The sequence below is a fragment of the Galleria mellonella genome, unplaced genomic scaffold (assembly GCF_026898425.1).
Source record: "Galleria mellonella isolate WM207_F2 unplaced genomic scaffold, CSIRO_AGI_GalMel_v1 utg72, whole genome shotgun sequence".
NCBI lineage: Eukaryota > Metazoa > Arthropoda > Insecta > Lepidoptera > Pyralidae > Galleria > Galleria mellonella.
In genome coordinates, this window is record NW_026442144.1 from 378,385 (window position 1) to 394,283 (window position 15,899).

At 30.3% G+C, this 15,899-nt stretch overlaps 1 protein-coding gene across 2 annotated transcripts; it reads right to left on the reverse strand.

Annotated features, from left to right (window-relative positions):
- Positions 1-1,742: 1,742 nt before the first annotated feature.
- Positions 1,743-15,614, reverse strand: LOC113516627 (retinol-binding protein pinta-like). 2 transcript variants are annotated; one of them, XM_026901067.3, is made up of 7 exons: positions 15,390-15,614; positions 10,319-10,478; positions 6,405-6,564; positions 5,534-5,705; positions 4,652-4,852; positions 3,970-4,075; positions 1,743-2,452 (listed from the first exon to the last, which is right to left on the reverse strand). In XM_026901067.3, exons 2-7 carry the CDS (start codon positions 10,458-10,460, stop codon positions 2,301-2,303), a joined length of 933 nt encoding a protein of 310 aa, XP_026756868.2. In that variant the 5' UTR covers positions 10,461-10,478; positions 15,390-15,614; the 3' UTR covers positions 1,743-2,300. The 2 variants fall into 2 exon arrangements, with proteins under 2 accessions (XP_026756868.2, XP_026756869.2); XM_026901068.3 differs by lacking the exon at positions 15,390-15,614 and adding an exon at positions 13,594-13,753.
- Between the last annotated feature and the right edge of the window lie 285 nt (positions 15,615-15,899).

The following is a 15,899-nucleotide window of genomic DNA, read 5'->3' on the forward strand; positions in this document are numbered from 1 at the left end:
AAGAAAAATATCTTCGTTTTTCGGTGCATTTATTGTGTATATACCTATCTATGTTAATTAATTTAAAATAAGAGAAGGTTCTGATTTAAATTGTATTCACTTTTAGTGTGTATGGTATACATATACATGTGATATCTTCCATAATTATAAACCGATCCTGATTTTTTTACAATCGTTGAGATTTTTGTAGATCAATATTTAAATTTTATTTTGTATAATAAAACTTAAATTATGCTGCAAGTGATACGTACCTGATAAAAGATTGGACATCGCCTGTCAACAAACTTACAATATTATGATGATAATCATATTTGCTACTACAAATACGCCTGTTCTATTTAAACAAAAAGAACAACAAAAACTGATTAATGATTAAAATCTTGTTATCGTCATTTAAAAAAACAGTCGAGAAATTGACTAATTTCTCCCCACTACAACATCCGCCACGCCGTAAGCGGGAAGCAAGTATTAGACAACGAGCAAAAGGCGGTTCAGTCGGTCTCTGTGTAGGTTTACTAAGTATAGAATATTCAATTTCATTTAAAATTAGAAAGTACCGTTATGATTTATTAAACTTAAAATTCATTAGTTATGTTCTGATTTAGATGTGATTTATATTTAAACTAGATTATTCAAAAATATTAACGTTATAATTGCCTAAAAACAATGGTCTAAATTTATTATTGTCCTAATTTATATACATAATTATTGATTATAGTGTTGTTAAAATTGTCAAAAACTGATAAAATAATGTATTATTTAAAAAATCCAAGAAATAAAACTGTTTCAGATCATGTTTGTCATGACTTAGCTTAGACAGGACATGACTTTTACTTTAGTTTAATCTTCTAACCAACTTCCATACTTATCTCTATATTCGCCCAGGACTGCTGAATTTTGCTACTCACAAAAACTTTAAAACTTGGACTATTCGACGATTAATTATTTACATAATAATAGTAATAATTAAAATTAATTATGAATTACATATTCTATTAAATTTGTTATTCGAAAACTACCCCAATATTAAGATAAAATTAAACTCAAAATATGAATGTACCTATATTTATTAATCAATGATTACACATAGAATATAATTTGAAATACAGAGTAATTGTTTTCTAAATTTAAAATTAGAATACTAAAGTATCATAATTTTGTTTTTATTATATAATTCACTTTATACGAATACATGCAACTTCAAACAAAAATAATCAATCAAATATATAGGAAAGCATCACGTCATTATAGATCTCTAAATTCATTCGGTCTATCTAAAGAAATAAGGAAGTGGGAAGTTTCTTATTCATTTGCGTTCGAGAAGTCTAATAGACTTATTCAAAAATACATAAATAACTGAACTGTTATCTTGCATATCACTGGTTATTCGAATAATTTTGTTTAATTTCACTACCATTAGCATGTGTGTAGCTGCCAATACTAGAAAACTGACCACTACAAAATAAACACAATGGTATTCGGTGATTGATGGCTAATATGGAAAGTTGTGGAACTTTTGGTAATAATAATGGTAGTCAATCTTCGAATGTTGGAAGTAACACAAATACTAAAGGTCACGAAAAGAAACAAAATAATTCTATCCAAATAACCATACATAAATATATTTTTTTCGAACTCCGAAGCTGAATAGATAAAGAACCCGAAATACTTTTTGTCAGAACCTAACTTAACCAAATTTTCATTTATTTTCATTGCAGGGTTTGTAGTAATAAATAAAACAATTTGATGAATTTATGATTTATTAAACAATTTGGTTTTTAAAGTTATATAAAAATTTTAAACAAAATTTTGTTTCTGGCACTATTAACTGTTCGATTAATGATCAAACAACACTATTTACAGTTTTACCTTTACTGTACTAAAACTAATAATAATATATGTTAATAATATATATAACTTATATAACTTATCGTAATATATATAACTAACTATAATATATGTTTCGTAAAGTGCATTGTCGATGTAGTGATAATAGAATTTGAACAGTTTTTTTTTACATGGAACTTTTCAACTCTCTTCATCTCTCTATATGTTGTAGGTACACATAACCCCGCTCCCTATCTTTATTACACATGTATTGTGAATTTATTTATGAACTTAAACAGGTAATCAACTAGTTTCCATACAATTTTGAAGAGTTAGTTAACAAATTTAAAAAAAATTAATGGTTCTTTATTTGTAAATATATTTGATACTTGTTCCTGTATTAATGTATTTTGATGATTGTATTTATAGGACACCACAAACATAAAAAATTTACTAAAAAAAAAACGAAATTATTAATCAACTTCCAATTTTCGAAACGAGCCCTCAACGCCGAACAGTTCTGAGGATGTTTTTGGTTTGCCTGGCCTCTTAGATTCATCTGAGACCACCTTTTCTTCTCTTAAAAACCAATCACGGTAACTTTCTACTTTAGCTTTCCAGTGATCTGTAAAAATCAAAATTTACTTTATAATAATTTGATAGATAGATAAACAAAAAAATATTTCATCTAACGCACACACACATCAAGGTGAATCTTTTCTATCTGTAGACAACGGACTGTGCTCAAAGGAATTATTCAATATAATCATAATTAACAATTTGTCTTCCATGACTACTTTCTAGCATTGTACAGCTCGCCATCGACAGATAGTTCATCCCCATACTTTTTACCAGAGGGAGACTATGTACAAAAGGCTTTTGCCTGAGTACCTCTGTCCCATTCGTATTTCTACCGTGAAACAGTTGTGTTTGCACAGCTATGTTTCAATTTGAAGGGTGGGATATGTCAATGAATTTACAGGGTACATAGTAATAACACCTGAGTCCTCAGAAAAGGCAACGTATGGGGGTATCATGGGCGAAACAGTATACTCTGTTATGTCCATGATACTGCTCATGTCAATAGACGACGGTTACCACTTTCCACCAGTGGCATCAAAGGTCAAATTATAGTTCAAATACAGTCAACAATAGTCATCACAAATAAGTATATGTAATTATTTGAATTTCCAATTTTAAATTTACGGTTCATTCTTTTTATAATACTACTCATTGACCCGGCAAACGTTGTCTTACCACCTACTTCTTTTTGTTATCGAAATAAAAACTGGACTATTTCTTAAATTCGAGCAATATATATCATTGGGGGGAAAGGGGTTATTAATATAGAGTCCAACTACCCCATTACTAACAATATATCCTGTCAGGTCGACCTCCTTTCGGTTCTCCCTGTAAACCACAGTGACGAATTCCACAATAATTAATCAGAATATTGTCAAGTATTATGGAATTCGTCACGATGGACTAACTGACCTGTTTTCATCCTCATCTGACATCTCTCACTGTCTCATCTGTCCCACCACTCTCACCCATTAAAAAAAAACAATATACATTTACAAAATTTCATTAAAATCCCTAGAGTGATTTTAGAGATTAACTTCGAACATCAAAACATGGGATATGTCCCATGAATTAAGATTTAAATTGCCATACAAGCTTAATCTAATAAAAAGTAATGATAACGATCTAAAGACGTATGCTGTTCCACCAATTGCAGGCTCCATGCATTTCTACTTTTAAGATTTGTGTCAGAGATAATATTTGTTACCGTTTTATATTTAATATATTTTACACCTTTTTAGAATTAATTACAAATAAAATAACTTATGTAATATATAGTCTTATGAAAAGTGGTAATTGTCGCCAATAGATGCTATAGTTACTGGAAAATTATAAGACCATGATAGGAATCAATTCTCTTAGTTTTACGCCTAGATCTACCTGCGTACTTGTGATTATTGATACAATTGTGAGAAGTCGGTAAGTACATAACAATCTAAACATTGTATTCGTGTACATTATAAAACTTTACTGATTGTATAACCGTTACATATTTATTTTTTAAACCTACCGTATCATTTTGTCAAATCATGCGTCACATATTGACACTTCCATATTTACCTGTGAGTTCTTGCACGGAGCCGTCATCACCGCCATATTCTTTCGGAAGCACTGTTTGGGATATAGATTTGTACATAGCTTCATAATTTTGATTGTGAACTTGAATCTGTAAAATAAGTCCAATTGGGAATTTAACTTATCTATGTTTTATAAAAACCTAGCTGACCTTACAAATCTGCACTATTTTTCCCGTTGGTACCGGCAGATGATGCTAGGGGAAATTTTTCCTCATTGAGATAAAAAAATATCCTATCCCTCAAGTTTGAGTAAACAACAATTATAAAAGAAATTTCATTTTGTTTGTAATTGTTGTAATGCTGAGTGACTTTTGAGATTACCGGGTATGAAAATCGTGACTCGGGATTTTTCTCTATAAAGATTTAATAACATAAATTTATGTCAATTAAACTATAATTAATTAATAATAATATCAGTAATTAATGCTATAATATTTTCATAATTTTATGAAAAATAACGAGGTAAATTACTATTATTAAAATTTTTCGATGGAACTTCCTCGGCACAAACTTCTCAGAAAAGTTCAAAATCATATCGCATATACTTTTATACACACCAATATTATATAGTCAATTATAACGTAAAATTATAAGAATAAAAGTGAACAAGAAAAGTACATCAGTGTCACGTTTACCTGGATATTTAATGTTATAGTGAAACTTACCCTTTTCTTAAGTTTTTCTCCTAAGAATGCTTTCAAGATAGTAAAAGCCGTCTCAAATCCTGACGGCGTATTTAAAATATGATTACCCCTTACACGCACTGGAAGCGCCTTTTCAAAGCAGGCTATTGCTTTTTTAGCCAGCGCTGGTGTCCATTGACTCAAAATACCTACGCCTACATCCTTCATATCAATAATGACTTGCTGAAAAAAATATATACTCAATATAAATATAAACACAAGTTAAATAAAGTATATTTTACCAAAGAAGACGTAGCGCTAAAATTTTCTGTCATGGATACCTTTATGCACTCATGTTAATGCGTACATACGGAAGCTACCTTTGCATAACTGTTTTTCGATACAAAGGATGTAATAGAAAAATAGTATAATTAATAGGTACGTATAGAGGCATATCTTAAAATTCAGAAATGGGCATCACAGCTACAGTTGGTGCAATTCGTGTTTATAAGCGACTGTTAACTGTTAATAACTTTCCATTAAGTGGGCTATCAGCTTGTTTGTCATTCTTAATTACATAAAAAGATAGCAACGTACTTACTATCTTTCTTTAATATCAAATCTCAGATAAAACATATCACACCTTCAGTTCACAGGCAATAATCGAATAATAGACGGCATATATTAATTTAATCCCTTCAAGGGATAAGTCCGTCTGTGTATATTTTCGTTATAGCCCAATATGCATATTAAGTGGATTTACAAAAGTATATAAGAAAATAAAGAAAAATAAAAATTTAATTTAACAGTCGGCTAGTCTTATTTTGTTCACATTTACGTATGCCCCCCAGTTCGTATCTTATTCCCAGAAGAGATAATCCCTATATTCAAGAATGCAAAAATGTAATTATTATATATTCATACCTCACCAGCTACAGTGAAGTTGTCATCTTCTAGCATTAAAATCTCAGTGACCATAAATGAAACTTTTATCAAGTCCGTAAGGTGATATTGGGACGGGTTGAACACACCGATCCTAATTATACTGGTACGAAACGAATCTTCGGCTTCACAATTTCTTAGTGGCAAGAAAACACTACAATAAAGAAATTAAGAATGGTTACCAATCGTAATGGAAACTATATATATATATATATATGAATTAACTTTGTAATTGAGGTTAGGGTTTACTCTCGTTTCAGTCTCATAAACAGAGAAAATTTAATAACTTGTTACAAAGTCAATTTTATTTTTGTTCTTAGTAATAAAAACAAATATAGCAGATGTAATATACATCTGCTATAATTGTTTTTATTAGTAAGAACAAAAATAAAATTGACTTCTATCTGTATTATAGTCTATAGTTATATTAAATTGTTATTACCTCTACAATTATATATAATAAGAGTAACGTAGAGCAATAGATAAGTTCAGTTTCACTGATAGATATGTTATAGATACAAAGTAAATATTTCAGTTAAATTATAACATTTATATAGTTTAGTTCATTAACATTAACTTTTTTAAATGTAATTCTGCTGTGGACTGTTAACAGCGGATGTGATGATGATGGCATACCATTTATTTTTCTTCATATGATATCTTTTTGAAATAAGCTTTAATAATGGCAGATAATGTTGTATGCTTGTTTGCCAAATAGCTGACAAAAAAACTAAATATGTAATCTAGTTTTTTGTATTAAACTGCTATTAAAAGACAGTTATTTTAATAGCAATAAAATATAATATAGCTATAATCAATATTTACTGAAAAAGTTTTCAATAAGAATATTTACCCCAGCTTAAGTATTTCTTGGATTCTAGTATCAAGTGGGTCTCTGTTTGAGAAAAATTCAGGAACAAGTGTCTTCAACGTATAAAACATATCTAATTTTTCTTTACTCCTTTCAATGCTGAATTTGCTTCCACGAAGAAATGCGATAAGCCATTGATCCGCTATAAGAATAAAAAATAATAATAATTACTACATGCACAGTTATTTCTTCCGACGCCACGTGAATCAGTAAGTATATAAAGTAATAATACATAATGAAATAAGTAAGTATATTAAATCTGTTATGTTAGAATATAGCCAACTCGTGTATTAAATTTCATTCAAATACGTTCAAAGGTTTAAGCATGATAGAGTAACAAACATACAAACACAATTTTTAATACTATTTCCATTTATTATATTACTAAATTTATAAAATCATGTATTGACGACATCTGCGTATAGAAATTATTTCAGAAAAAAAGTATTTGAAGAAACAACATAAATCAAAACAATATTTTTTATATTTTTTGTTTATCTATCTGTCTGTACTCGTTTGTTCTATCAAACCAGTTACTTTCGTGAAGGTCAAACTTAAAATCTATGCCATTTAGAAATGGTGTAATTCACTAGTAATACTACTTTAAAATAATGCATATCAAGTCACAGGTAAAAGTAAGTATATTTTCCTAAGTATTATATATAAGAATAAAAATATACGAACAGCGACATCTGTGATACTTTGCCAATACTACTTAGTGAAATGGAAGCATGAACATTAAAATTTTCCTTTCAAACTTGAACACAAATTTATTTGATTTGTTTTTGGATAGCCATGACAGATGTCACTGTTCATGTTTATTTTATTCTAAATTACTCCAGTAAAGGCTGATTGAACAATTTATATTATATATACCTGGATTCAATCATTATATAGATTGACTAGTAAGAAAATCAAAAAGATTATTTCTACATAATACATATGTGTAAATATAGTCAGTGTTAATTTAGTAACTATCGCATTATTCTAATATTATAAATGTGAAAGTGAGTTTGTTTGCTTGTTACGCTTTTATACTTAAATCGCTGAATCGATTAAGATGAATTTTGGTATAAAGATAAATATGAACCTGGAGATGGTTATAGACCACGTTTTCTTGTGAAAAACTTATAGAGAATGGGAATTTATGTATGAAACATTTTATTGCGCGTTCCGATTTGCTTTAAACTTTGCAGAATTATTGTTTATTATTTATAATTAACCCGACCGTACGCCCGTGTGGTCACGGCATAGAAAAGGCCACTTTTTCCTTTCCCGTGGGTGTCATAAGAGACGACTAAGGAAAGGCGAGGGATGGGCAGCAGCGTCCCTCTGAAACATCTCTTAAGCCTGACTGCCAATCCGTTTGCCAAACGTGGTAACTACTGGCAAAACCTCTCAAGAGGAAGACTTATGTTCATCAGTGGACAGTTAAAGGCTGATATGATGACGATGATTTATAATTAAAGTATATTTATACATATTTTTTTATTTCAGACTATTCCTCAAAGAGGGTGGATTTTTTTGTAACAATTTTATCCCTACCTATACTGTTGGAGTTATTGAAGAAAATTAATATTAACGCGAGAAAAGCCACGAGTAAAGTTAATACTTAATAAGACTATAAACATGCATAAACATATTATTCATTCTTTCCGAGGTGTAGGTATCAACACTAATGCATAAAATACATGAATATATATGAACTCAAAGATAACTATACCTATATTTTTTTTATTAGCGAACATAGAATTTTAACCTCGCTGTGCGATCAATAAAGAATGGCGGGACATCAGTGAGACATGCTGGATGAGGATGAGAGCAGGTCAATTGGCCCATCTCGTCGAATTCAACAAGAATTCACTACGATGGTTTCCTGAGGGAACCGCAAGGACGGCGACTTAATAGGGTATATTAGGTTTGGTAATGGTATTAGTAATGGGGACTATCAACACCATTACTAGTAATATACCCTCAGGTAGTATATATCAGGTCGACCTCCCCGCGGTCTCCTCTGGAAACCATTGTGCTGAATTTCCAGGTGTATTCATCACGATGGGCCTGTCTTTTTATCTTCACCTATCATACCTCACTGGTGACCAGCCAACATATACCGATAACGCAGACAGGGTGACCATTTCACTATCATTAAATAAAAAGGACATATCACTAATGAGGTAGTTAGACCTTATTTCTAATTATTCCATTTCCCCCTATACTTACACATATATACCTTTCCAATTGCCGAACATTATTAATTATAAAATTAACAATAAAAACTAAAGACATATAACACGTAAACTTTATCTTATCAGTTCGTATTAACATCCATCACTAAAATCCGTATTAGCTTAAAATTATAACCACAATGATATGAATATATGTAATTTTGATTTCCGAACTCGTTAAATTAAAATTAACTTTGTCTTGAAACTTTAAAACTGCGGGAGTCAATAATTACATATAATATGTCATTTATATAGCGTTCTTAACTAATTCCTATACTCGTATTTAAGAGCATTTTAAAAGAGATTATGCTAATTATTATGATCTATTTAATTATATTCAAAATATTGTAATCGAATAATAAATTAACCGTATGGTCCCAGCATAGAATACGCCATCCCTTCCTTCAACTTAATCGTAAAGGAATTGGCAGCAGCGTCCCTCTTAAGACATCTCGTAAAAGCCTAACTGCGGTTGCCAAACCACCTACTAAGCATCAGCAACTTCATGGCAAAACTCCCCTTTATGGGGAACACTTATATTCTGCAGTGGATGGTTACCAATGGAAATGATGATGAGCTATCTAATAATATTAGATAAATGGCAACGATCGAATTTTTATAACTCAATAAAATCGAACAATATTCCGTATTTAATTACCTTATAAAATTAACATCCTTGTTACTCACGTAATAGGTATATATATAAACATAAACTTATGTACTGCTCCAGTCTGACAATGGATACAGGCATACCATCTATATAATATAATATATAGAATACTAGATTTTACCCGCCACTTCATCTGCATGACTTAAAAATGTTTACTGACCGGAATAAAAGGTAGACTATACATATTTTTCTGTATCTCGTATATTAGGCGTATATCAAATTTTATAGTGATTGGTTACGCCGTTTAGTAAACAAACAAACTCACTTTTAAATTTATAATATTAGTAAGCATGATATTGAAATAATTATTCTTCCTAACATTATAAATGCGAACTTGAGTTTGACACAAAAGACACAATTGCATTTTTGCTGTTTTTTATAAAAGTTAAAATAGCATAAAAACTAATCTTCCGCCCATTGATAAGTGATATTATTTTATAAAGTGATGTATTATATCATGCTTTGCCATTCCATACTAAGGTGTTATACCTCCACACCCTTGAAAAGTAGAGTGACTCTCAAAATGAAATATATCCTTTCTTTAGAATAAATTCAATGAGTCTTAAATTTACTATTGGAAATAGTTTATTAATGAAATTTAAATGTAAATGCATGACCAATTTAAAAATGGAAAATTCAAGAAACATCGACGCTTCAACTTCATAGTTGTAAAAAAAAATTGAGACAAATAATCTTAAACTTACTAGTATCTTATAATATATTGGGAGACTTGATACGACACGACGATTTTACGAACATTATAATAGTACCAACGAACATTATAATATAATAGAGACCAAGGCATAGTTACATCAGGCAGATCAAGGAAGGAGCTGGTCGTGTTGTATCAAGAGGTGAAGAGACTCCCTGAAAATCGTAGTGAGTGGCAAAAGCACCACTAACAAGAGCGCAGCTCTTAAATAGGATAGATAGATGGAATCTTAAGTGAATACACATTTTCTAAATTAAATATTACATATAAGTATAGTATAACTTACAGGGCTGCACCAAGTGCAAATGCGGTTGTTTCGTCAACCAACTTCTAAGTGCTGTTATGTCGGATTCTACCCTTTTAGAGTTTTCATTGAGTTCTTCATTGGCCTTCTTTTGGAGACTTGCAGATAGCGGTCTAATTGTCATTTTGCTTGCAATTCGTCACTATAAAAATATAAGAATAACAATTCAACATAAAATTAACATTGCTAAAAATCGAAATCTTACTATCTCATATCTAATTTTGGGAATTTTCAATATTATCAATTTAACTATCTTTACCCCTAATGCTTATTATGCCAATATACCCAACCAGGTCGACCTCCTCGTGGTTCACCCTGGAAACTATAATGGTTAATTCCTGATGAATTCATCATGATAGGCTAACTGGCCTGTTTTCATTCTCATCTATCACCCTTCACTGGTGCTTCGCCAGCGTATCCCGTTAGCGCAGGCGGGGTTACCAAACCTCCTCACATTTATCCCTTGCTTCATCCACTTTAACAACTCGTCTAATCTATATCGATACTTCTTTTTCGAAATCTCTTAACTTCTTCAAATCTCATACGCAATGGACCACAGTAGATTAAAATGTACATATATATATTTTAGTATACTGCCGTGTGGTCCCGGCACAGAATGGGACACCCCTTCCTTTTCCATAGTGTCGTAAGAGGCGATTAAAGAAACTTAATGATTGAGGGATAAGTCGCAGCGTCCCTTTTAAAACATCACCAAAGCCTAACAGCGGTTGCCAAGCGTGGCAGCTATTAGCAAACCCCCACTTTATGGGAGAGACCTATGTTCAGCAATGGACAATTAACGGCTAATATGATAAAAATAACTCTAGAATGATAATAAAGAGAAAAAAAACTATTAATACCAGTTAATACCGGTTACTTGTATGATACGGATTAATTTGGTATACTAATAAAATAAATAATATATTTTTTTTTACAACTTAGAATGGCAAACAAGCTCACGGCCTACCTGATGGAAAGTGGTAACCGTCGCCTATAGACATGAGCAGTATGGATCATGGACATAACAGAGTATACTGTTTCGCCCATGATACCCCCCATGCGTTGCCATTCCTGAGGACTCAGATGTTATTCCTCTGTAGCCTGTAAATTTATGCCATATCCCACCCTTCAAACTGAAACACAACCATGCAAACACAACTGCTTCACGGTAGAAATATAAATGGGACAGAGGTACCCAAGCAATCGACTTTTGTACAAATATTAACAAAATATAATTCTCAAATGAATATTGTAAAATATTAAATACATATTTTATGCAAATGTTATTGGTACTTTGGACTACACTATCGTATCTTTGTTGATATTGTTAATAACAAAACAAAAGTAAGTACATAAGGTATCAGTTAATGTCTGCTTGGAATTAAATTTGGTACGAAAATAACCAAAAATCTAAATATTAAAAGGTAAATAACAATAAAATCAATACAAATAACGTTGGCCACGATAATAATGATACGATAGCAAGGTTTGTCCGATTAATCAATATATTGATAGCTTGATACTACTGACCATACCAAACCGATAAATAGGTCGAAATCCATATTAAAATTTTTAAGCAATAGTATAAAAATGATCGTACTGAAAAAATAAATCGCTGTGTTACGTTTTTGTACAAGACTTCAGTCCCCAATACAAATATCTGTATTCAGGAGCATGACTGTTTGCATTAGTCTGAATATCTTCTATGCATAATATAAATATATAAAAAAAAAGTATTTCAACATTTCTATCATTGTGTTGCAACTACAAGGCATTGTTAATGTTCGTTCAATGATATTTATAGTCATTTCTTATTCTCTTATCGATAATATATATATATATATATATATATATATATATATATATATATATATATATATATATATATATATATATATATATATATATATATATATATATATATATATATATATATATATATATATATATATAGTAAATAAGAAATAAAGGAGGTAAATAAAAAATAGTATTCGTATGTACTCATAGCATCAAAAATTACGTAATGTCATAATCTCAAATTAATTATTGATTTTATCAATATAACAAATTAGATTAGTTAGTGGGGTACGATAACAATAAGTTCGATTTTTACAAAGATTATCTGGAAGGTTTATTTTGATAATTTAACATTATCATTTTTCAGTCCACAAAATTAGTTTAAAATTGATGAAAATGTATTTTATTGTTAATTTTTTAAATCAGTTTAAAATAGCCAATACTTTAATAATTCAGAAAAAAATACGTGAAAACAAAGTTAGAAAAGTCTCTTGGAAGAGTATCCAATGACATATCAGATGGAAACTGGTAGCTGTCCACTAATGTGACAGCAAAAATATCCCTAAAATTTTCGTGCTATAATTGGTACCTTCACGCGGCAATAATTACTCTTACAAATATCAGAAATATATACAGCTTTAATGTCTTAACCCTTAAAATGGGTATTATTTTGGTCTACCAGTGCATTGTTTTTCTATTTTTATGAATTAATGAATCTTATGATACCTATTGCAAATTGTCATATCAGCCGTTAACTGTCCATTGTTGAACATAGCCTCTCCCATAAGAAGGGTTTTACCAGTAGTTGACAAGCTTGGCAGGCGGGTTAGCAACAGCAGTTTGGCTTTTGGTGATGTTTTAAGAGGAACTGCCTATCCCTACACCATAAGCTCCCTTAGTCGCGTGTTACGACACTTACAAGAAAAGAAGGAGTGGCCTATTCTATGCCGAGACCTACACGGCTATTGCAGTAAATCGTATTTAATAATTGACTTGAGACAGTATTGATTTCTCTCATTATCTAACAACTTAAGAGAGTTATAACTTTTAGTGGCAATGTAGCAATTATTTGACAATTTTCAAAACAATTGAACATTTTTCAATGCTTCTGACTAAATATTTAAAAAATTCTCTGCTAGGAAACGGTAATCATTAAATATCTTGCACATAAATCGACTATTAAAAACTTTTCACCTCTTTCATATTTTGCTTAAGAATGTTTCCAGGTCATTTTTGTATTATAATCCAAATTTTCAGCAACAGCTTAATAGGAAACAGCTTAATATTATTGCATGAATAACGTTTTAGTTGCTAATAGTGTACATAAATAATCATACAGGAACATTGAAAAAGTTCAGTTGCTTTTGAAAATTATTGATAATTGCGACGTTGGTTACCAAACTTTTTTATGAATACTCTTAATTTGTTATAAAAATCTATTCGCAATATTTAATACTCACTGTAAACAATACTTTCATTAAAACTTTAAGTTTTTGTTACTTCCAATATTTATACTTTCAGAATTATTAATTAATAAAAATAATAAATTATTAATTAATAATTTAACTTTATCAGAACACTATGTATGTGTGTAAAATAAGATATTTATTAAATAATAATTTGGTATATATTTTGCCACACTCGCACAATTACAAATGATGAACGCATGTAACTACACTGTATTGAACGGAAACATTTATATACAGTAATTTATCAGGGGTTTATAGAAGTCCTATTTGACAGATAAAATTAACACCTAATATTATTGAAAGAAGTATATACAATAGTTAATCGGAGGTATTATAAAAGTCCTATTTGACAGATAAAAATTTACACTTAATGACTTTGAAACAAGTACATCCTATCGCTCCGCAAAAATGAAACGACTTCAATCGACATCTACCCTACAGAGACATATTTCGTAGACACCCATCATCGTAAATGTGTTTACATATAAATTTTAATTCGTAATAAGTTTTTTATAAGCAGTTTATAAATAATATACAGACAGAAATAAACTCATCGACTGCAAAATGAATTGTAAAAATCGATTTAGACCTATCTCGAAAGATAATCGTAAAAAAATCGGACAAAATAAGAACCTTGCATCTTTTGAAGATCTATTAATACAATAAAATCTAAGAAATAAAACATTTTATAATAAATAAAAAATTCATTTTTATACATTAATGAATTTTTTATCATTAAAATTGAATGCAAGCTATTACATGATGCATTTCCAGTAGGATTTACATAGTAAGTTATCCATGAATGGCAGTCGTAACTGTGGTAAAATAATTTTACGATATGTCATTTGAAGATGGAATAATTTTGTGGAATGGAAGATTATGTATATTACGATGCTTGAAAAAGAGACATAACGGCGTCAAACAGTCAACAGTGGTTTGCCAAAACAGACAACGAAATAATCGTGTAATGGATGCTTTAATATATATACAGACTCTAAATTTAACTAGAATAAATGAAGTCTATTTGAATGCTGGAATTATTAAAAGGCTGCTATCTTTCTAGGACTAATTAACCTTTTAAGATTCACCTTGTACATATGTACAAGGTGAATCTTTTTTATCTATGTACATACAACGGACCGTGCTTAAAGAAGTTGTTCAATATTATTCCTACGGCTACTTTCTAACGTTGTACAGCTCGCCATCGACAAGGAGTTCATCCCCATAACTTAGAACTTAAATATACATTGTATACAGTGCGATTTCAGAGATATTTCCTCCGACGAACGCTCAGGTTTTGAAATAAGCTTCCTGTCGAGATTTTTTAAGAGACTATAGCATGGGGTTCTTCAAAAAAGGGGTAAAGAGGTTTCTTCAAGTATGGCAACGCACACGTAATGCCCCTATATTGCAGGCGTTCATAGGCTACAGTAACCGCTTACCATCAAGCAGGTTACTGTTTGATGCTTATGATTTGATGCGTATACTTATTTGCCTCAGTGGTATATATAAAATATTATTAGCATCTTTTAAGAGCAAGTAGAAAAACGACAAAAAATTTTGGGCCTCTAATACTAATACAGCGCTTCCTTAATTTATCAAGATAGTGTGGGAGACTTAAAATCGTCATATCATATTAATTATCATTTATCATATATTAATATTTTTGGTAGAAAGATGACAAATATGATTTGACTCATGTTTGTATTTGGTTTTAACAGTAGAACTTCCGTAAAAGCATGTTAATGTATTTAAACTTCATCTTGTATAAAAAAAAAAAAACTTACCTGATATTATTTTCCTTAATTTAAACTACAATTTATTAACACCATTCAAGACACAATGTTTCTATTAGTCGGCTGACTTTAACTAGGTAAAAAATGCAACTAAAATGCAATCGCAGACATTAATTTTCATGAGTGTACTAAACGAAAATTAAACATTCGCTTATCGTTGTTGTTTCGTTTACGTATCACCCCTCGATAACGCTGATAAGGCATGAAACGAGACACTACTACAGCGGAGGTTTCATTCAAACTGACTAATGCAAGCCGTTACCTGTATTATGTTAATTACTTCTCACCTAACAACTAACTCGATACGCTCGAGTTTCTTGGTAGTGTGTGTATTATCAATTAGGTAATATTCTAATTAGAAGAATTTAATATCTTCCAATGTTTCATTTGTTCTATTTATACAACTCTAAAATTTTAAATGATACATTTAAACCGTGTAGGTATATAAACAGTTTTATTTAGTTCCGTACGTATTGTATTAGTATCATAAATAACTTCAAG

What these genes read in the sequence shown, in the direction of transcription:
- LOC113516627 (XM_026901067.3), bottom strand. Translation starts at nt 10,460, where the DNA reads ATGACAATTAGACCGCTATCTGCAAGTCTCCAAAAGAAGGCCAATGAA. An exon ending in TTTGCACTTGGTGCAGCCCT is followed by an intron (nt 6,565 to 10,318) that starts GTAAGTTATACT and finishes TTATTCTTATAG; the next exon opens with CGGATCAATGGCTTATCGCA. An exon ending in GAGAAAAACTTAAGAAAAGG is followed by an intron (nt 4,076 to 4,651) that starts GTAAGTTTCACT and finishes CTTATTTTACAG; the next exon opens with ATTCAAGTTCACAATCAAAA.